This window comes from Hipposideros armiger, unplaced genomic scaffold (assembly GCF_001890085.2).
Source record: "Hipposideros armiger isolate ML-2016 unplaced genomic scaffold, ASM189008v1 scaffold_162, whole genome shotgun sequence".
NCBI lineage: Eukaryota > Metazoa > Chordata > Mammalia > Chiroptera > Hipposideridae > Hipposideros > Hipposideros armiger.
In genome coordinates this window covers 3,094,811-3,117,085 of record NW_017731512.1, presented here as the reverse complement: position 1 = coordinate 3,117,085, position 22,275 = coordinate 3,094,811, and the positions used below count along the sequence as shown (strand labels likewise).

Genomic DNA, 22,275 nt, shown 5'->3' with positions numbered 1-22,275 from the left:
CAAAACAGAAACAGACTCATAGATACAGAGAACAAACTGATGGTGGCTAGAGAGAACGAGGGTGGGAGACAGGGTGAAAAAACCTACTTATTTTTAAGTAGTTTAGGTTGTTCATTATATAGCCCTGTATTCAGAGACTGGCACAAAAAATAGAGGTGGTTACAAAGTATGATTTGTCACCAGACTTCTACAGTCATGTGTATTACATGCAGTTCATCACTTTGCATCTTAGAACAGCTGCAAAAGGATTTCCAGCTGAGGCAATGCTTATAGTCCCTGTGATTCAGTGTGGCCCAATTCCCCAGGACTCTGAAACAGCATTTTAAAAATGAAAATTAGTAAAGCAACAAAACAAAAAACAAAAAATAAAAATCAGCAACAAAATATCTTGATGTCTCATAGAGTTGCTGATGCTAGCTCTACGTATCTTCTTTTTGGTTTATTCTCAATGGTATTATCTCTTAATAGCTGATTTGTCTGTCTGCTTTATGGATATCATCCTTTTTGTTTTCTTTTACTACAAATGCAGAATGAATTAGAAGGATTTCTTCCTCCACAGTTGGATGCAGTTATTTGAAAAGGTTCTTTAAACTGGAAATATATCATTAAAGCTGAAAATACTTTATCCGTGTCTTAGTATTATGTCAAAGGATGAGATCAAATAGACAGCCAGGGGAGATACAGGACACAGGAAAGAGATACAAAAAGAAAGAATCAGAGTGAAATATTAAAAGCCTTTCTGGATGATTCTGAACTAGGACTCTAATCATTAATTAGTCAATCTAAAAAAAAATCTACACAATGAAGTGCCATTGAAGTCTAAATCACCATTGACACTTATATTCATAATAAATCACAACTAGGTTTATCTTGCTTGAGAAATTCCAAATTCTCTGGCTCATGGAAATATAGAACTTAAAAGCTCCTCAAAAGAATCTTCTATTCCAGCTCTCTTACTTACCAAATTTATGAAAACTGAGCCTCAGAAGAAAGGAGACAGATGATTTACCATAATTAATAAAGGCTTTCTGTAGAATGATAAGCCCTAGAAGTCCTGATTGGAAACTTAAGTACCACTTTCTTCTGCTTGTTATATCATTGAAATGTATGCTGTACTCCAGTTGATTCAGAGGTTCTGGCTTTTAATTTGCATATAATTTAATTTTTTTCCTCCCTCCTATGCACAGGCATCCTTTTTCTTTTTTTCTCTCATTGCATTTGAATATTTTAAAAAATTACTTTCAAAGATATTACTGTTCTTACTGCATAAATTGATACAATATCACATATATAGAATGATTATAAATTATCAATAAATATGAGCTCAAAGATATGGTTATCTTTAAAAAACTTTTAAGAGTATAAGATAGGAAAAATGTATATGATAAAATAACAAATAATTAGCCTTTTATTTTATATGTCAAGTAAAAGATAAATACTCTTCACAATTCTAAATTCATATTATGGCTTAATGCTTACAATAAAATTTTTAAATAGTTTCCAGTAGCCATTTCAGTTAACTCAAATCTCTCTCATATACTAAGAAATTATCTTTTCCATTTTTTATCCATTTACTCCAACCTTTTTATAATTTATAAAAATATATTTTATTCATATTTTAACCACTATTATAAATTGAATATACATTTTATTTTTTAACCTTATTCTTTTATTCTTTTTAGTGTCTTAAATTATTTGACATTTTGGATAAAGCAGTATACCTTAGTTGAAATTCTGCCAAATTAGAAATTAGTTAACCATTCTCAAAACATTTTAACCAAACACCAGTAGAACTAAATTATTTTCAGGGCAAAGAATTATATACAAATATAGTATAAATCCTCAGATGTTTCAAACCTAGCACCTCCTTTGGAAGATCGAATGACCCTAATATCCATCCTGAATAAAGAATTAACACTAACTTTGCTTTTGAAAACAGAACACAAAATTACTTTGGTATCCCTGAAATGTGCCACCCTAGTATTTTTTCATTGATGTTATGCAGAGTCGCATGCCTTAACGATGGGGTGAAATTCATAATCGGAGAGTGAATTTGCATTTAGGCACTCACATTTTAGAGTGCTTATGTTTCTGTAACCCAGGAACAGCAACCAGGATTGATGTGATGGGCATTGTAGGTAGCTGCTGAGTGTTTATTATTACTTATAAAAATAGCAGCCCTATAATTAGAGCTTCCTCTACATTAATTTTCCTACTGTCTGATCAGTATACATTCCTCCTGAGGATATTATGTTTCTCAAAATATAATTAATGTATTTACATTAAAATCTTTAGTTGTTAAATGGGAAATTTAACAAATTGTGCTTGATAAAAAGCCAAAGTGATTATTTAAACTTTTAACAGGTTTTGAAAATAAGTAAATGTAGTCGTAAGAAGTGAATATAGAAGGCTTTCATTTCCTTCAAATAACCAGTGTAAAAAGAAAACTGTGATCTCTTGTCAGAATTATGGATCATTCTTTACTCCAATATAGAAAAATTTAATATGACATACAGTCTTTTAAAATCCCTTGTTTTATCTCTTTGGTAGAATAGCCAAAGTCTAAATACAAAAAGGTTGAGGAAGAGATGGCTTATAGAAAAGGAAGTTTTTTAGTTGGAGAAATAGTTCCATGTACACTCACATCTCCTTATGCTCTAGTCTACACTACACTATTATTACTGACATTTGTCAAATAAGGGGAGCATTTGTTCTGGGTGTCAACACAGTGCCATCTTCTGCTGGGTAAATTCTTTTCATGTTCTGTCACAGACAAGCTATTTGTTAATATGCTTGGAAATGTAATAATTATAATATATCTACTTAGTAAAATAGTTTAAAAAACAAGTAATATAGGCGTTATGCTTGCACCCCAGTAACACTATTATATTTAGGATTTACTATGTGAGCATATTAAGGTTTTCTCACACCTGCTCTATAAGTGAAAAACAGTTCTGACTGCATTAAAGCATGTCAGTCAGGATCATGCTATCAGATACAACAGATAAATTATTATGTTGATAAAATACTATCACATTACTTTGAGTACATTATCTTAAAACATGTTAATTTTAAATCATACATGAAGCTGTATAAATAGCTCAGTTCTGGGCATAACATAGGAATTTCCTTTTGAAAAAATCATGGCTTTCAAAAAAATCATGCAATTATGAAAAAATTCTTTGGAAATATAACTTTATAGATATTCTGTATTGGAATTGTTTTCATGCTTGATATAAAACTCTTTACCCAATACATACATATGAGAGATGAAGAATTAAAACATTTAAATACCTTAAGCTTGAACTACTCTCACCAGAGGGCTTATTAAATAAACATTCTCTTCTCTAGGATTTTTTAAAAAAAATATTGTATTATACTTCTTTTTGTATATCCAGATCCAGATTTTAGCATCAGTTTATTTAGCATACTTCAGCAAGACAATTGTTTATACAAATTTTTAGAAATAGAATGGATTATTTTAGATCCATTAAAACTCATCTAACATTGAGCATCTGGGGATGAATGAGTTTTTCTACAGTTTTAATGAAGATTTGATATTTTCACACCTTGACACATAAATCTAAATTCAGTTGCTTAATAAGAAGCTTAAATACTCAAAGTTTAGCCATGTGTTTCTTTTAGTTATATCTTCTTTTATATTAAAGGTTGTCTTCCAGTACCTAAGAGTCACTCACATAAAATTATATATAATTTTAAAATCAGTTACCATAGACAGTGAAGCAAAAAGAAGAGTGACTTAACTACTGTGACAGCTTTACATGTTTTATTCTTTTACCTAATGATTTCTAAAATCTTAAGTAATGAATACCAAAGACAAATTTAAAGACATTTAAATAAAAGATATAGTGTATATTGAAATTTTAATAGGAATCCCAGTGTTTACTTTCAACACTGAGTCGGTAGTTTAAATCTAAAAATGTCTAAGTAAACCATAATAGGAAGTTTAAAGCCAAAGTCCACTCTTTGCTGCCATTGCTTTACTAATCTTTGGCACAGCCCCTTAGCTTTATTATTAACCCTTTTTTGTGAAAGCATATATTTTTTTAAAGAAATTTGAAGGAAAGTAATGTCTTAGAATAAAGACAATGGTAGGTAAATTGAATAGTTTTAGGAAGAATCAAGAAGCACCGACAAATGGAAGCAGTCTAGGAGGGAGTAGAAGGTGAATAAAGTAGGCAATAATGAAAACACAAGAAAAGTGAAAACTTGTGTACTAGAAAAAAGTAAATAATAAAATTTTGAGTATGTGCAAGTAATTAATGAATTTTTCACCCAAGCATTTACTTTGTGTGTTTAATTTATACTTCAGTCTCCATAAACAGCATCTTATCCTTCAAAGGATGTAGGATTTTTGCATTGGAAATTGCATATTTTATTAGCATTTTGATTGTTTTAGATTCCACACCTACTTTTATGAAGGTACACTTTTATTTGATGTTGACTAGTCATTAACCTCACCATGTATGTCTCTTTTTCCCATGATCTGATGATGGAGCTCACACTTTCTTGTTTTTAATCTTTAGTATAACATACATAAAGATCAGTACAGAAGCTGTGATAACGTCTCTGCCAAATCATCAGATAGTGATGTCAGTGATGTGTCCGCCATTTCCAGAACCAGCAGTGCCTCACGCCTCAGCAGCACAAGCTTTATGTCAGAGCAGTCTGAGCGCCCCAGGGGTCGAATCAGGTGAGTGGGCAATACTGTTTATATAAATTAGGTCTTTATCCATGATGTAAAACTGCAACTACTGGGTAGGTGCACAAATAATTACGGTTTTTGCAATTTTTAACATTTTAAACTGTAGTTACTTTTGCACTGTCCTAATAGCTTGGTGAATAATTAATTTTCTATTAATTGACCTAAATACAGTTTAGATCAATTAATAGAAAACAGAAATAGTACTTTTTCGTTAAAATAACTGGGACTGGAGCGGTTTGAACGTTTAACTATTGTGTAGTATATCGCCAATAGATAGTTTGGTACTGTCTATTATCAGACATAGCTGATATCCATAGCCATAATTTTAGGGATTGCTCAGTCACATTTGCAGGAGTTTCTTTCTAATATGATTAAATCCACAGAGTGTTGTTTAGTCCAGTGTCAGAAAGTTTTTTCTGTAAAGAGCCAGCTAGGAAATATTTCAGGGGATTCAGGACAGCGTCTGTCACATCTACTCGACAGTGTTGTAGTGTGAAATCTATGTAAACAAATGAGCATGGCTAGATTCCAGTAAAATTTTATTTACCAAAGACCGGAAGTTGGCTGTCTCTGTGAGCTGTAGTTTGCCAGTCTCTTCTTTAATCCCATAGCACTTGATCAACTTTCAGGGTAGAATTGAGTGGATATGATAACAAAATACACACCCTCGTTTACATTATGCGACCTGTAAGAAATGTACATGTTTTTTAAATCACCAATAGTATTCTTTTGTTCTTACAAGGCAAAATGCCCTGCCAAAAGGCAAGAGACCTCAGGAACATTTACTTAATGTACCACTTTAAGTACAGCAGTAATTTTATACTTGTTCTTAACTAGTTTCCAGAAATAGAAGTTTCATGGATGGAATTTTGGGGGTGATGAAATACCCAAGAAATATAAATGTTTAAAATAGGAGCAATTGCATTTCTAATACTCTAAAAGTCAGCTATCACACATTTTCATGACGTACAATAAAATGTATCATAAGCAGTCCTTCTTCCTGGATTTTCCTGCACCTAGCCCATCTGTTGAAGAAAAGAGTAATTATCTTACTGTTAATTAACAGTGTCACGCTCTGATAATCCACATGCAACTTAAGATATTAATAGAACATGTTTTATCTTTATTTCTGATGTTCTCAGAATCTGGTCCTAACAGAATATTAAGTTCTCTAAAATTTAAGAAAATTAGAAGAGCTAAAGAATGTAGCCGTATTGAGTTGCTTAAGCTCAAGGGTGAAAATTTTTCTAATAGATTCCTTTTTTATTGAAATACTAGTAAATTATTATATTTCAAAACCTATTCAGTTTAGCCAAAAATATCAATAAATAGGGCTTACGCAAGGACTTTGTCACTTTTAATAACTAAAAACAATTTACTAAATTATTATAAAACCATAAATTTTACTTTATGTTCACAGTAGAGCCAAATACCTTGAGTCCTATGCTATAAATTATTACTAGTTCATAGAATTCAAATTACTAACCAATTGGAAGAATAATTGTGGGTCCATTGTCATTTTCTTGAAATTTCAAGAGAAGAAGATTCTTCAAAAATTTATCTTTGGGGAAAATTGGCTACGTGATTTTGAGGAGAAAAATCAAAGAAGAGAGAAACATTAGGCAGATCAACAACCAGGGACTATGATTTCGTGCAAAGGGGACCGGAAAAGAAAAAGTTAGTGTATTGGAGCCAATGTGGGAAAATGCCATTTAAGAAGTCAGCACTAATTATAGCTATATCGTGAAAAGAAGCAAAAGATAGATTCTTTGCCTCCTTGATTCATATGACTTTTATTTAGTGAAGGTGGTGTTGAGATGGGTAAACCTAAAAAGGATACAAATCAATTTCTTAATGAAAAATCCATTTTGTCAGGGCATTTCTCAGTGTTCATCTTCCCTTTTCCTTCTCTGTAGTTAAAACACGTATAATCTGAGAGTTATTTTTTATATAACCGGATTATGTAAGTTTAGGCACTAAAGCTAATGGCTAAACAAGTTTCCCCTTAAGCTAACAAGCTATTTTTCTTTTAGTCCTGTTGTGCATTCGGTCAGTGATTCTCTATATGTGGTACATATTTGATTTCTTAGAATACTTAGGAGGAATAGAGAGGAAAAAATGAGGTATGAGAAAGAGCAGATCTTTCTCCTGACATTCAGAATCTAGTTATCTTTTCATGTACATTCTTCTCCTTATATACTACATATCCTCACACGCAAACGTGTGTGTACACACACACACACACACACACACACACACACACACACACACACACACACACACACATTTTGCATCCAGCATCAACGCTGTGGTTAAAAACCTGAGAGGAGGGTTTGGAATGAGGAAAAACCAAAACAACAAAAAACAGGGAAAAAAATGGCATCCGTATAAAAATGCTGTGTCTCACTGAGGTGGAACAAATGTTGAAGGTCCCTCATCCTTAAATTCGTATTTTCTGTTCTCATAGCTAACTCTGTGAGAATTGGTGGTTCTCAATATATTACTGCTTCTCAGCACTTTCTTTTTGCCTTTTTAGTAGCTAACATCTGCATAGGTTTTCAAATTCAGGTTCATGGTTAAAAGATGGACAAGTCTGATCAATTACGATAGAATATATTTATATGCCATAATAAGCAGCAGGAAAGTTTTGAGTTCCTACTCTATGTAAGGACTTCGTTGCTTTCCAAGACTACATTAACATTAATACCTAGGCCACATACTCAAGGAGATGATGATCTATTTAAGAGTTTAAAACCTATTTTTATATTCTGGTTCCCTGTATACTTGTATGTCCTGACTCAAATCAATCCTATGACACAAGAAGTATTTTATTATACATTGCCTGGGATGAATTTTATTCTGGAAATAAATAAAAGGATTTTGAAGATATTACAGCATTCACCAAAGATAGTGTTCAGTATCCTGAAAGTCAACCAAGTACCCTGTGTTCTCATAAAGGACTATAGAAAGAAACCACATGAAATGATCTTATCCATATCGTTTAATACCATAGCATGTAGGCACTTAAAATACCATGCGTGGTTTTGATTTCCTCTATCCAAGTATATTATGAACCAAGAAAATGTTGAAATAAGCAGCGCACAACCTTCTGTATAATGTATAGACTGGTGTTTTCCAGACACTGCTTACTACATTTTCTTGTTAATGATTCATGGTACACATAATTGTTTGTAAGGTTTATTGTTTATTGCAGTATATATCAGTTTTTTCATTCTGGAATGCTTTTTTCATAGAGATATCTATTATTATAATATTATGCAGAGTTCTTGAGTACAGCTTCAGAAAATTTGTTTTAGATAATTGTTATCCTTCTGCCTAAAAAATACAAGACTATAAATAAAGTTAGTTTCAAAAGGCCTGTTTGGGGATAAATAAAATTAAGCACCTATAACATGTTTATAGACTGAAAAATATAAATATGTTTGGATAGTCAATCTCTAAAAGATCATTTTTAAAGAATATTAGGGATTCTTGAGTCATATCCTGAATCTTTTATGTTTGAGATGATTATGCAACAAATACCTTGTCCATTTAGGGATGCTACTATCTAAACCATATGGTTCTGTGTGAATTGAAAAGGGACAGTCCTTCCTCAAGATGCATTCTCCATAGTTCATTCAAAATAGTTCAAAACATATCTCATGTTTTCAAAGTTTATATATACAGGGGAACTAACTATAGTAGAAAAAAATAGACCATAGCATTTGTATTAAAGTAAATAACCGCTTGTAGATATAATAAATTAAAAATTATTCTAAAAAATTGGCATGGACTAAAAACTATAACTTAATTGAGAGGATGATTCTTACAACACAAAATCAACTCAACACTTCAAAATAATAAACATCAATAAAGGTTTGAGGGTCTTAGTTTTTCAGATTTGTTCTGCATGTGCCTTACAATTTTAAGTATTGGCTTAAATATTCTTCAAAGAATGTTTTTCTATCCAACTACAAAATATGCAAAGAGATGGCATAATTGATAATAAAAAATGCACATATAATAGAATCCAGAAAGAATATGTTGAATCATCTGAATTCTCTGTTTATTTTTACATCTAAAAGTGTCATCCCAAAAAGGAGCTGAATTTTCATGGTACAGTTCTGAAATTTTGTTTGCATCTTTATCATATATAGATTTCTTTCCAGACAGAGAAATTTCAGATGTTTTTATACAAAATCAAGCTTTAAAAGAAAATTGCAAGCATAATTCTATAATTTCTCTCGGATGTTATAAAATGTTAGAAGCTTTGTCAAAACCAACAATTTTCCAACAGCATTCACATTTGTAACATATGTTCCCCAGGATCTATAAGGTTGGCTTTCTACAGCTAGGTGTATTTTAATAAACAAGTTTGAAGAGAAAATTTGATGCAAATAGTTTTTGGTCTTTTTATCACACCCCTTTGAAAGAATATTTCAAATGCAATTATCTTTGTTTTCTACATTTATAGTTTGAAAGATATGAAAGCATTTTTAAGAGAAGTTATCTTCTTTACACAACTAGTAATCTTGCAGCCATAAGTTTACTAAAATTTGGCATTTGATGTCAGTAGGCATAATAAGTAAGCATATATGTTTACTTATGGAAATATGTTTATATTTATTTGGTGATTTAAAAATACAAAGTTAGATTATTTGATAACTTAAATTGTGATTGAGAATAGATGCATAGGTTAATATGCTCTGGAAAATCCATCTTGATATTGCAATTATATTTGAAAAATGTTACAGAAAATTTCAAATGTCCATATTTCACAATAGTTCTTTAGTTCAGCAAGACATTTAAAAATAATCTTTGGATGTTTTGGGATGACATTTGAAAAATACTTGACTGCAAAATTATTTGCTATATTAATCACTCAAAATAACTTAATGAAACTTTTATTTCATATATTTATTATTATGCCTGCTGACATTTAATATGATTGGATGAGGATGAGGAAATTTTCTTCGAGCTATACACACTTAATTTTACATGCTTGCCTGCTGTACTATGGAAAAACAAAGTCTGTTGAGATCTACAAAAGAACTAAAAAGAAAGAGGAAAATGTTATGAAAATTTGATGATGGGAGACAGTGAACCAGAACACAGTGAAAGATCCTGGATATTGACTATCTGAGAAAGAAAATATATTTCAGTGATTTTCTTGTGACTTCTTTCATAGCAGCTTCTTAGTTTTAATAGTCCAAGATTGATGAGACATTGTCGCCATTATTTCCTGTAACTAGATTAAAGCTGTAAAGAGATACAAAAAATGTGCCATGTGCCCTTTAAAAAGACTCTACCTTTATGGTAAAATTACCATACCATACTTACTAATATACCATATGACTACATGTGCCATATATCTAAATCATTATATCATGCCATATGCATAACAGACACAAAATACTGCTTGACCTGTGCAAATATAAGTAGCACACAAGACACTACAGTCATGTAATAGTCAGTCACAGAGCTTTTGATAGGTGACTAACTTTTCCTGGTGACGTTCTCCTTGAAAACCATTTAAAATACAGTTTGAAGTGAAGCAACACTCGTCCCATTTGAAATAGCTCCAGCCTACTTTATGTTCACCTTTCTACTCTGCCAATCCATTACAGATTTACTAAGATATGTTTAGTTCAATTCTGGGACGGTTAGTAGAATATTAGATGAATGCTTACTTATGTATAATAGACAATAAAAATGGTCAGTTATAATAAACTGTTCAAAATTTAATTGAAACCTGGAATATTTTATAAAAATGGGTTATTTGTGGAAATGATTGTTTATAATTTTAGATCTTAGAGATAACTTCTATCTGTGGGGGGGGAAATAATTATACAGTGTTCATGGAGTTTTAAAAATATGTCTTAACATTTCATTATTTCTAGAAATCTACTTCCCTGTAGCTTTATTTGTTCTGTTAGAATAGTAGAAGAGGGTAAAAGGGGTCAAATATATGGTGGCAGAAGGAGAACTGACTCTGGGTGGTCAACACACAATGCAGTATATATATGATATAGTATAGAAATGTACACTTGAAACATATACAATTTCACTAACCAATACCACCCCAATAAATTTGATTTAAAAAAGAATGGAATTAAATTATTTTTAACATTTAAAATACTTTTTAAAGCATGTTTAATGGAAAGCATAGATAATTATAATTAGAAAATTTTCTTTAATCAGAAAACTAAGTCTTTGTGTCTTTGGAAGAGGATATGAAAAATTTATTCAAGGTGTATAAATTTTTGTTAATAACTTGAAAGTGTTAACAAACCATATTAATAACTTGTATATTTATGTAATCCACATAGTCTACTTATGATATTGTCTAAATTACATTTTGGTTGTGTATAAGTGACTATAATTTTCCAATTTGATTTAATTATTCTGAAAGAAGTTAGCCATTTAATTTAATACTCTGCTGTTAAATAAGATAAGAATTTAATTCTCCCTGCTTAATTATTATTTTCCCCACAATATACAAGAAATTAACTTACGTACTGCTAGCAGCGTATCGTCTGTGTAACAAACAGATCACTGAAGGTACATAAAGTTTATACATCTTTTAATTGCAAGGAAAGTAACATAGGTGATGAGTCCTAAAGTAAACTGACAATATTAAAGCAACTTTGAAATGCAACCAGTTTATTCCCTGGGAGTAGTTTTGAAAGAGAGAAAAATCTGCCCCCAAAGTTCAAATTCCGCTTTTCTGTACAGGACTTGTTTCTAGTTCTGATCTTTACTAGTCACAGAGGAGATAAACAGTGTACTTATTCTGAGGTTATGACTGATGCCCCACAATACCACCTTTTGGATTCATGCCAGGTGTGAGTGTGTGCTGCTTCCATAAGCGATCAGGCCCACATATAAGAAGTCACTCTTGTTGCTAAGATGTTGACAGGTTTGCTTCAGTGCTGTATAATTTTGACAGCACATGAGGACGACTTCAAGGGCCCCTTAGGTGACCCTTTTGTCTTTTTTGTGTTGTAATTATCACATAGACTAGAGCTATATTAAGGATAGCTATCACATAGGAGGATGACTGTTTTGAGAGGACATCAAATTTTTACTAGGTTTTTAGGCCAAAAAATATATAATGGAAAATTTCTAATAGCTTTTTAAATTTCTATTCATCATACATACTTTGTTTATGTTTATATTTGCATATTGGAGAACTGACTCTAGATTATACATGTAGGAATATTATGTCTATTGGCAGCTAATTGGGTTTTTTTGGGGTTTTTTTTTTAAGATTTTTATTGGGGAATTGGGGGGATAGGAACAGCGGTGGGGAATTGGGGGAAGGGGAACAGACAAGTTGCTGTCCTTTTGTTCTTCAGTCTAGTTGTGGAGGACGTTGCTTCACTGGCCCAAGTTGGCACCATCATTGCGCTCTTCCCGGGCGAGGCAGATCAGTCGCCGGCTTCTGGACGACCGCTCACTGCGGCTGCTGGCCGCTCATGCTGGCTGCTGGCTACATACAGTAGCCCATGCCAACCCACTGCCACAGGGGCTGCAGCCTACGCCGTCGCCGGCGACTCATGGCAGCCCAGCTCCAGGTTGAGCTGTTGTTCAGCATCTTAGCTGTAGAGGGCAGTGTCACTGGCCCTCAAATGTGGGATGCGAACCAGGGCCCTCTGGCATCCCAATCCAGTTCTTAACCATCATGCCACTCGGCCAGCCTGCAGCTAATTATTTTAAAGGTCACCAGGCATGAACCCTGGTTATCAACATTAAATACCCTTTCTCTGGGCATGGGTGTTGTGAGGAGAAGTAGAAGCTGGGGAATGGAGAAATAGTGTGAGATGTAAAGGTAGATTACGGCTAAGACAGAGGAAGAGATTCTGCGAACTCAGAGGATGTTGGAATTTAGGAGGGAGAATGGGTAGGCCTAAGGTAACGGGAGTGGTCAGTAGTCATCCAAGAGCATTCTGTAATCAGAGCCCCCGCGCCAGGACAATGTGTAGGCTGCCAGCTTGCCCTTAGAGGCTGCCTTCAACTCAGATGCCAGTCTTTGGTTCAGTCAGCCATGGCCAGGACCAGAGAGAGGATGCCATGACGTCAAGATGAATAGAAGCAAATACATATGGCCCTAAAAATTCAAATGCGAGCAGTATGACTGGCAGGCATGCCCTGTACAGGTTGCTAACAAGCAAAAAACAAGAAAAAGAAAACAAACAGAAAACCCTTTAATATAGGTCTTCACATTCCATACATTGATACAAAATAATTACTACACCTAGACGAATGATGACTGCACTACAAATGATTAGAATTTCATGGACAGTATGGTATGGGGTTTATAATAATACTTGTAGCTACTATTTATTTTGCAATTGAATATATTTTACAAAGATTATTTTCATTCTCAGTAGGTGCTTCTCTTTATTTTAATGATAGGGTATCTGAGATTTAAAGAACTTGTCTAGGGCCAAAAACAGCAAGTGATGATGCTGTCAGTGGCATCTAGGCTTTTCTTACCTTAAAGCTCATAGGTTTGTTGTTGTTGTTGACCCTACAAACCTATTTTTAAAAATTAGTAAGTTTTTGAAGGGAGAAATAGAAAAAGTAATTTTGACATTGAAATAGCTTAAATGATAAGACCTGTGAAGCCCAGAGTTTCCCAGTGAATTTTAAGCAATCCTCCTCCATCTGAAATATAGGTGTGTGGACCCAGGGAAGCACAGAGTGGGGACAGAAGGCATGGTTTCCTTGTGTTGCCCATCGGCCAAACTGATGAGAAATAAATAAATGGTAGATACTACAGCCTGACTCCAGAGAGAACCGGTGAAATGGTTTTACTGACGTTTAGGCGAAATCATGTTTTTCTCTGTTAAAAAATGACTGAGTTGGCGTCAACTGTTATCATAGAACTCTTGCTATCCAGACATACCTTGAGATCAGTTTTTAGATTTTCCAAAATCTCTCTTATTATACTTAGAGTAATTATTTATATTTTATAATTCCGTGTTATACTTTCTATTTGTATCTTAAAATTATACTTCCTAAAATATTTAGCACATTGCAACACATATAGTTAGTGCTCATTAAATATTATAATTTAAGTGATGATTATTGTGCTTAGAACAATTGGTTTTATAGCAAACAACAAGATATATTTTTACAACTAATTATACTTCTACCATTTTCTTGAGGTACATCAATTCTATCAATCTATCAATTGAATCTAGAAGGTGAAAGAAAATGTTATGTTATTACTACCTTAGCATGTATCTGATCAACTGTAACCTTTCATCTCTATAGTGGACAGTTGTGAAATACTGAGATAACTATGTAAAGCTAAAATCCAAAGCATCAGCTTTCTCACTGACTGCTGTTTTATATTTTTATGACTATGAAATTTAATTTTGAAATCTTAACCACCCTCAACAAAACATATAAAACATTTCCAATACCCACAAATTATTTATTCATGTTTTTCCCCCTTACTGTAAGATTAATCCCTCTCTACTGTGATAAACCTAAATATTCATAGGTTTATCCATGGACTATATTTTTAGTTAATCTTTGTCATGTTAGCTAACTCATCCATTTTATTCTGTTATCCTTTTCTTATTTGTATTACCTAGTATGAATCTAAATCCAAGCTCTTCAGTTAACAATATTCTTGAGTTTTATATTTTATCCTTTCTGAAAGTATGACAGTGGGAGATATGAGACATAACCCACATAGTACTTTTGGAGCATGATGGAGTAATGTTAACACTAGAAATCTCTGCAAAATTGAGAGAGGCCCTTTCCCTTGGAATAGTCGGGATTCATGGGCATTAAACTCACTGGGGCCTCTACCACTTCCTTAGATCCCAGCTGTGCCCTATGCCAAGGCTGTAGTTACATTTAATTACTAGGACAATAAAAATATTCATATAACCTTCTACCTGGGAATCTGATCTGATGCTTAATTTTACGTAGATGTCCATTGTGGGAGGAACTTTTCTTGGGTACCAAGACTCCTCCAGGACAACTCCCAGCACATGAGTTCGGAGCATTAGTTTAACCTGCCTGTTGTTTTGGGACTTAACTTCCTTTGCATATCACTTCCCAAGTCCTGAAGGCAGATGAGGAGCTGGATGCTGAGGAGGGGACAGTCTTCACCAAATGTTCGGCATCAACTATATACTAAATGATGTCCTTATTGCTGCATTCTCTGAGATGTGTCAACAAGGAGCTAGTGGATGGTTCAGAGCAGAGATGTGCGCATGTCTTGGAGGTAGAGGTAGATACATGTCCGTAGAGAATATTTAAAACTCAGGCAAGTACCTGTGAACAGCCCATACGAGCTGTCTATATAATGTATTTAGAAAGGTTCCCATCCCAACAGTCACATAGACAGATGAGAAATGCAAATTTTATCCTAGAGCTTTGGCTCTTCATAACGTCGCTGTCCTGTCAACTTTTTATTAATTACTTGATACAATTACTTTATATGATGGATTACATCCCAGTGGGTTCTTCTTCCAGGGGTTAGGGGCCTGTACTTTCTCTGTGATATTTGGTTGACCAGCTTGGAAAGAATAAATTCCAACCCTAATACTGCGTCCTGCACCTCTGAGATATATACCTCTGGGAAATATTATTCATTTCTTTGAAGCCCTAACTATAAAGCAAGAACTGCAGAGAAACCCCTGAATATAAATGTATGAGCTTGTTGTAGCACTCAGTTGTTTGCCTTATGTTCTAGGAAATACTGAAACAAGCCTCTCCCTCAAACGGCCTGATTGGTATGAGAGCTCACCCAGACTTCATTCATACTGAAGCCTGGCCATATCTTGGCTGCCCAGAGCCATTTGCTGGGTGGATCGCGTGTGCACAGTAGAAAGCTTGACAGCAGCGACTTAGATACTCAGTTTGCAATGGAATTTATGGTGTGGAGAAAACCTTGCTGGAAAGGGAGACAGAAAGCTTTGACGAGAGTGGCAGGTCAACATAGATCCTATGAAATTATGATTGGGGGAGACAGACATGTAGAGGTATTGTATGTTACAACTGAAAATGGTAGCGAGGAGGAGACCTTATCCAGATTCAAGAATTCTCTGAAGGGGTGTGTGTAAAGTACCTTAGGAAATATCACTCAAGTGCAAAGTTCCCGGTAGGCTTTGGCTGTTCCTTGCATTCTGTGTCTTCTTTTTGCCTCCTTTAGAATGGTACATGGTTGACTGACATTCTAGTATTTAGCATTAGTCAGAGTTGACAGAAATAGGCCCTTTGGAGCCTACAATGTAATTATGAAACTATAATTTTGAAAGGGAATTGAGACCAATCATTATTAATCAAATCACTGTAAAGAGGCTCACTCTTATTTTTTAAACACTGTCAAGAATTATTTCCTGATTAAATAGTTCCTTAACTAAAAATTTTTATATTTTATCTTCTGTTAAAAATATTTTTATGTTTTATTTTTATGCCCCAAATATTATTATGTATCTGTACATGAATTCTTGATTCGATTGCACCAAAACATATAAAAGATAAAGCAGTAAGGTTCATTGTAATGTTTACTTTATTGATACAAAATATATGCTATATATCTAATTTTTGTGAAGTGCTCTCCATATATTAATAACCAAAATTACCTAGTTTTATTATCAAGCTTATACCATTACTTCAGTTTATAGTTACTTTTATCATAATTTTATCTACTGTAAGCACAGTTGCTAGTTCCAGAAAGTGACGAGATCTGAATCTCAGGTCTGACAAAGGACATTGGAGGACACAGAGCAAGTGTAAGAAAGTTGAGGGTTTCGGAAGATGTGAAAAGGGAGAAGTAATATGGTTACATAGTAGGAAATGAAATAAAGCAGTAAATAAATATTATGTAGTAGTAAACAAAGAACTGAAAATATATTTAGGCACTGTGTGTGTGTGTGTGTGTGTGTGTGTGTGTGTCTTTTGATACTGCTAATAACCAGCTCTGAGAGCTTTAGCAAGTACGCAACTTCTGTAGAGTTTGATTTATTTTTCTGTTTAGTCATTCATTCATTCACTTATCGTTTATTGGGTCCCTGTTATGTGCAGATACTATACTTGATACCAACTATATGTTGCAAAACAAACAGATGTGATCCCCAGCTGTGTGATTTTAAGTGTATCTTAATATATATGTAATAATAATAATAATATGTATATATGCATCTGAAAAATGAGAATCATACTTGCCAATTCTACCTCACAGGACTGTGTGACAATAAAATGAAATAGTGTATATCATAGTGCTTTCCAAGTGTAAATAGAGTTCTCCTATTTACTCAGTTACTACACACATGATATGAAGTATTGAATGAATTACTTTATACTGTTAAAAATCATCTTTACATGTTGTACAGACCAGATGTCTACCACTTAGTATGACACGCTTTTCAGAATTTGGGTTTTGATTATTAATATTTAATTTTTCCACTTAACTGTGATTTAAGATGAGCTGGATGAACTTAAGGAGTTCAGCTTTATTAGAGTGGAGGTTGTGAAAGTTATTCCCGAGGACTGTTGGTGTTCTAATGAACTTACTGTCTCCAGGAACTGCCACATGGACACTTACATGTTTGAAACAGAAAAAAAAAAAAAAAAAAACACCTAAAGGCTGAAGGGAGTATTAGATTGCAGGGCCCGGGGCTTAACCTTCCCACTAGAGCAATTTTACTAATATTTGATTTCAAATTGAAGGCCTGTGAAATATCATACTGGGGGGGGCTGAGGGAGAGGTATATTACTGCTTTAAAAGCATATTGTAAACCAAAATACTAAACCAAGAAAATAATTAAAATATGAATATTGGTTCAGATTCATTATCTTTTAACTGTTTTTGAATTTAGATAGCACCATGATTTGGCTGAAGAGGTGTGTAATGTGTAGCAAATCTTCAATGGAGTGCACTAAGAAAAAAAATCTAATTTCAAAGAAAAAGAAAAATTGTAAACTAGTTTATGTTGGGCTTAGTTGGTCTGTTTTCCTACTGCATATTTTGTTTAGTAATTACACACTTGAAGGATAAGGTAGAAGAAATACTTATTATTGCTTTTTTAGCATTTTAGCTTTACATAATAGTATAATGCATATTACCCAGAAGGAAACATTTTATTTTCAAGTTCATTGCTTCAACTTGCACAGTTAACAGATTTCATACTACTTTTGGTATTTATTAAATTTAAAACAATATATGGTAAAAACTTTAAAGGCTTTTTACTTCACCCTTTTTTATTTGTTTAGAAAATTGTCATTTAGAGCTATGTTTCTTTACTCACTTTAAGTACAATTACCTTGATTTCAACTAGGTCATCTTAAAGCATAGACACAATAACTAAGTGTGTATTAATTAAAACTTGCTAATTGCATATTCAGTATAGTAAATCAAGAAAATAAAGACCTTGAAGGATTCTCGAGAGGCTGTACATGCTAGTGGAAATATTTTTCTTATTTGAGCCATCCAAAATAATTAGGTATAATTAGTGAAAATATTTTCTAAGTTATCTGAAGCATCCAAAATAATCAGTTGTCTTCTTTGTTCGTTTTAAACTAAAACAACAGATATATCAAGAAATCAATTGTGTGTGCCCATCTTCAGTTTTATGACGTTATCATTTGTGACCCATTTATACAATTTTATGGTTCATACATGATATGAGAGATTAGTTTCTAATGTTTTGATACTTACTGAATACTGTACACCAGCTTTTGCTGTATGGCGTATCTGTATGTGTATGCACACACTGGAAATATATGAGGATATATATATTTAACCATTTGCAGTCATTTCATTTCTAAAACATTTCTTAGAACAAATATTTTAAATATATTGGTTTCTTTAGTATTTAACAATTATATTCTTTCCACCCCATTATCCACATAGTTTTCAAATGAAAAAAACTGGAGGCCGCCCTAATGTTTACCTCCCCCCCCCCGTCCTCCTTATAATGCATTGTTCCTCAAACTTTTTACCATTATCAACCGCCCAAGGAGACTTTTAGATATTCTTTTCCAAATTGACCTCCCCACATGACATTTTAATATCACAGATACACAGTATCTATTTATATGCTTTGGCTGTGAGGACCACAAACCATTATATTATCTAAGATTTTTTTAACCCCTCCTGCCTCCACCAAGAGCCAGTTATCACCGTTTGGGGGCATATCACTCCCATGGAGAAGCATGTTCAAAGGAGCCATCCAGTCCTATAGATTTTACTTCCTAAATAGAGCTCATGATCACAGAGTGAAGATTACAGAGAACAGATGCTTATACTCCTCTCTACATGCCAACTGAAAACTACCCAGATTTTCTAAGATCCTAAAAACTTCATCTACTATAAAATTAATAGACAACCACGTCCTTAAATTATAAACTAGAAAACAGCTTTCAAATTTAGTGAGTATCCACCCAAGTTCTGTCTTTTACTATCTTCCCTTCATATGTGAGATATAATTCATTTACCATACAGTTCACCATGTTAAATTGTACAGTTCTGTGGTTTTCGCATACTTATAATTAGTTGTGCAACCCTCACAGCTATCTGATTCGAGAACATTTTTCACCCCCAAAAGAAACATTAGCAGTCAGTCCCCATCCCTTCTCCTCCAGACCCTGGCAACCACTAATACACATCATATCTCTATGGATTTGACTATTGGACGTTTGATTTAAATGGAATCATACAATATGTAGCCTTTTGTATCTGGCTTCTTTCATATAGTGTAATGTTTTCATCTTCATCCGTGTTCATTCTTTTTTGCGGTTGATATTATTCCATTGTATAGATACACCACCTTTTGTTTCTCTATCCATCCATCAGTTCATGAGCATTTGGGTTGTTTTCTCTTTGTAACTGTTATGAATAATATTTATATGAATGTTCATATGGAAGAGTTAGTATGAATATGTTTTTAAGTCTCTTGAGTATGTACCTAGGAATGGCATTGCTGGGTCATATGGTAACTCTAAGTTCAATTTAACTGTGTTTAAGTTCAACAAAACTGCCAAATTGTGTTCCAAAGTGGCTGCATAATTTTATATTTCCATCAGCAATGTGTGAGGGTTTCAATTTGTCCACATTTTCATTAACGCTTGTTATTGTCTATTTTTATTGAGGCGGCATCTCACTGTGGTTTTAATAAGGCTGTTTTTAAACCAAATTTATCAAAGTAGTTTGGGAGCTCCAAAAATCCACTCTGTGGATTTCGATTCTTATATTAAAATTCTTCTGAGCTAGCAATTTCTTAAAAATAGATTTTTCTAAAAAGGCAAGCATATGCAAAGTATTAGAAGTTCAATTTTTTTCTGTGGGAATGCTTTAATTTTCTATATTAGAATTATATAAGTACTTATTTATCTATATAATTAACCAGAACAGGAGCGCTATTAAATTTAAGATACCTTGAAATTTAGTTTCCATTTGCACAGACAGGTATCCCTAGGGGGCACAGAAAGTAAGAGATTTCTATCACCAACTGAAAAGACTATTTTTAAACATGCAAAGAGAACTAGTAGCTTCTGTTTTACAACTCAGCCATGGAACCAAAATTAACACAAACACTTAAGCCCAGAATTTAAAGGGATGTTCTTATTTCAGTGTACACAAGATATTCTCTTGAGTGATATGAGCTTTTAGTAGAGTGAAAACAGATATGCAAAAAGACTGACAAACCAGATTTACTGGCATCTGCCATCCAATTCTCAGTACATCCCTGCTGTCTGCCACCCAACACATCATATCCACAGAGATTCCCTATTATTGCTGCCACTAGTAATGAAGTATTATCATCACAAGCAAAGCAAAATAAGAGCCAGTTTTGCCAAAAATAAAAACAAACAAACAAAACAAATGAACATAGAAAACCAGAGTCAGAAGAAAAGAAAACAGAGGAACAGAGACTGAAAGTGGTGTTCTGTTGGCATTTGATAATAAGTCCAGCAGCCAGGAAAAAGGCATCCTTGGGCGTAAAGCATCCATGAAGTGGCTGCTCGGACCACACAGTGTAACCGCCTTCAGCAGGGATCCCATTTGGGCATTTTGATGGGATTTGCAACATGATCAAAACATAGTTCTCAAAATTAACACATAACTATAAGAAAAATAGACAGCAAATGTTGAAGTTTTAACTCATTAGTGAGAAAACCAACACAATGACAAACTAGTTTCAGAGATGATCCAAGAAGCTCATGTTCTTGTGTTTGCACACGTAAATAGTCATTGGAGAGAAAAAGGAATGCTGGAAGGAATAAGGTTATTACGTCACATTCAGAACTGAATAATCTTCTCTAGATCAATAAAATCATGTATTTTGGGATTATCCTCTCTACTCAATAGTAATAATTTGCTTTTTATCCATGTTATTCAAGTTAGCATATAACTTCACAGAGTTATAAAATGTTTGGACCATTATTATTATAAGAGTAAAAAGTAAGTAAAAAATGTCACGTGCCCTTAGAGAGTCAAAGGACCCTTACTTCGGTGCGCTTGTTAGATAATGCTCAGGTAAGGCAGCCTTTTTTTTTTAGTCTCAGTTCCAAGTTTAATTTTTTTTTTCTTAACGGAAAGTAACTAAGTATTACTCTGAGCCATTGGGTGAAATGCTTGTCTTTAATGTGTTGTGGAAAATTGGGGCAGTTTTTTGGTTGGGTTGACACCTTATTTTTTGAGAGCCTTATCAGACATATCCCAGCAGAGATGGCCGCTGACAACTAGGTATATAAATCTGGAGGTGTGGACCGAGTACAGGGTGCAGAAAACAATTGGCATCTGCGGCATACAGACAGCATGTAAAGCTGGGCAGTACAGGTGACATGTAGGGAGTTAGTCTTGTGTGGAAGAAGATAGTCTGAGGACTGGGCACTGCAGAACCCCTGTATTTAGTGATAGAAGAGGATAAAGGGAGGCACGAGGCAGGAAGGGCCATAAATAAAGTGTTTCAAGATCAAAAGAATCAAATGGTTTGTCAAATGCATGATGTATTGAGAGTCAAAAGGATAAGGACTGAGAAATGATAGGATTTTACTGTGTGGAGTCGTCGGTGACTTTGATGAAAGGCAATTTAGGTGAAGTAAGTGGTCGGGATAAAGCCTGATCCACAGTTCAGAAGAGAATAGGGAGAGAGGACGTGCAAGACAACTCCTTGAGATTTTTCAGCACAAAGGCCAGTAGCGAGGAGATGGGGTATCATAGAAGACAGAGGAATAATATTTGTCTGTCTGATTTTTAAAGATGGGCAGTTTCAGTCTATTTGCACGTTGATAGATCACTCTTGTTTTTAGTTCATATTCGTAAGTAATCAATTCACTCAGTAATGGAAAGGATGCTGGAACAGATTCAGTGATACCTAAAGGTGCATGCTGATATAAAATATCAGACTCTTAGTATAACCAACACCAGGTACAAAACAAAGGATTGGAAGACAACAGCCGTGATGCTGGAGAGACCCTGAAAGGTTTATAAAGCAGGAAGCCTTACAGTGCACAGTGAAGGATTCAGGCACACCTAAACGACAGGAAGGGCTCTCCAGGCAATGGAAGCAGCACAA

The 22,275-nt window shown here is 33.9% G+C and overlaps 1 protein-coding gene across 38 annotated transcripts in view; it reads left to right on the top strand.

The window, feature by feature from the left end:
- The window catches only part of LOC109387559 (regulating synaptic membrane exocytosis protein 1), a 203,876-nt gene that overhangs the window by 112,004 nt on the left and 69,597 nt on the right, over positions 1-22,275 (top strand). For 28 of the 38 annotated variants that reach the window (XM_019651565.1, XM_019651587.1, XM_019651546.1 and 25 more), the window contains one exon: positions 4,548-4,714. The exons of the other annotated variants lie outside the window; for them this stretch is intronic. In XM_019651565.1, the coding sequence (XP_019507110.1) occupies positions 4,548-4,714 (167 nt within the window). The remainder of the gene's footprint in view (positions 1-4,547; positions 4,715-22,275) is intronic. 38 annotated transcript variants of the gene reach the window in all.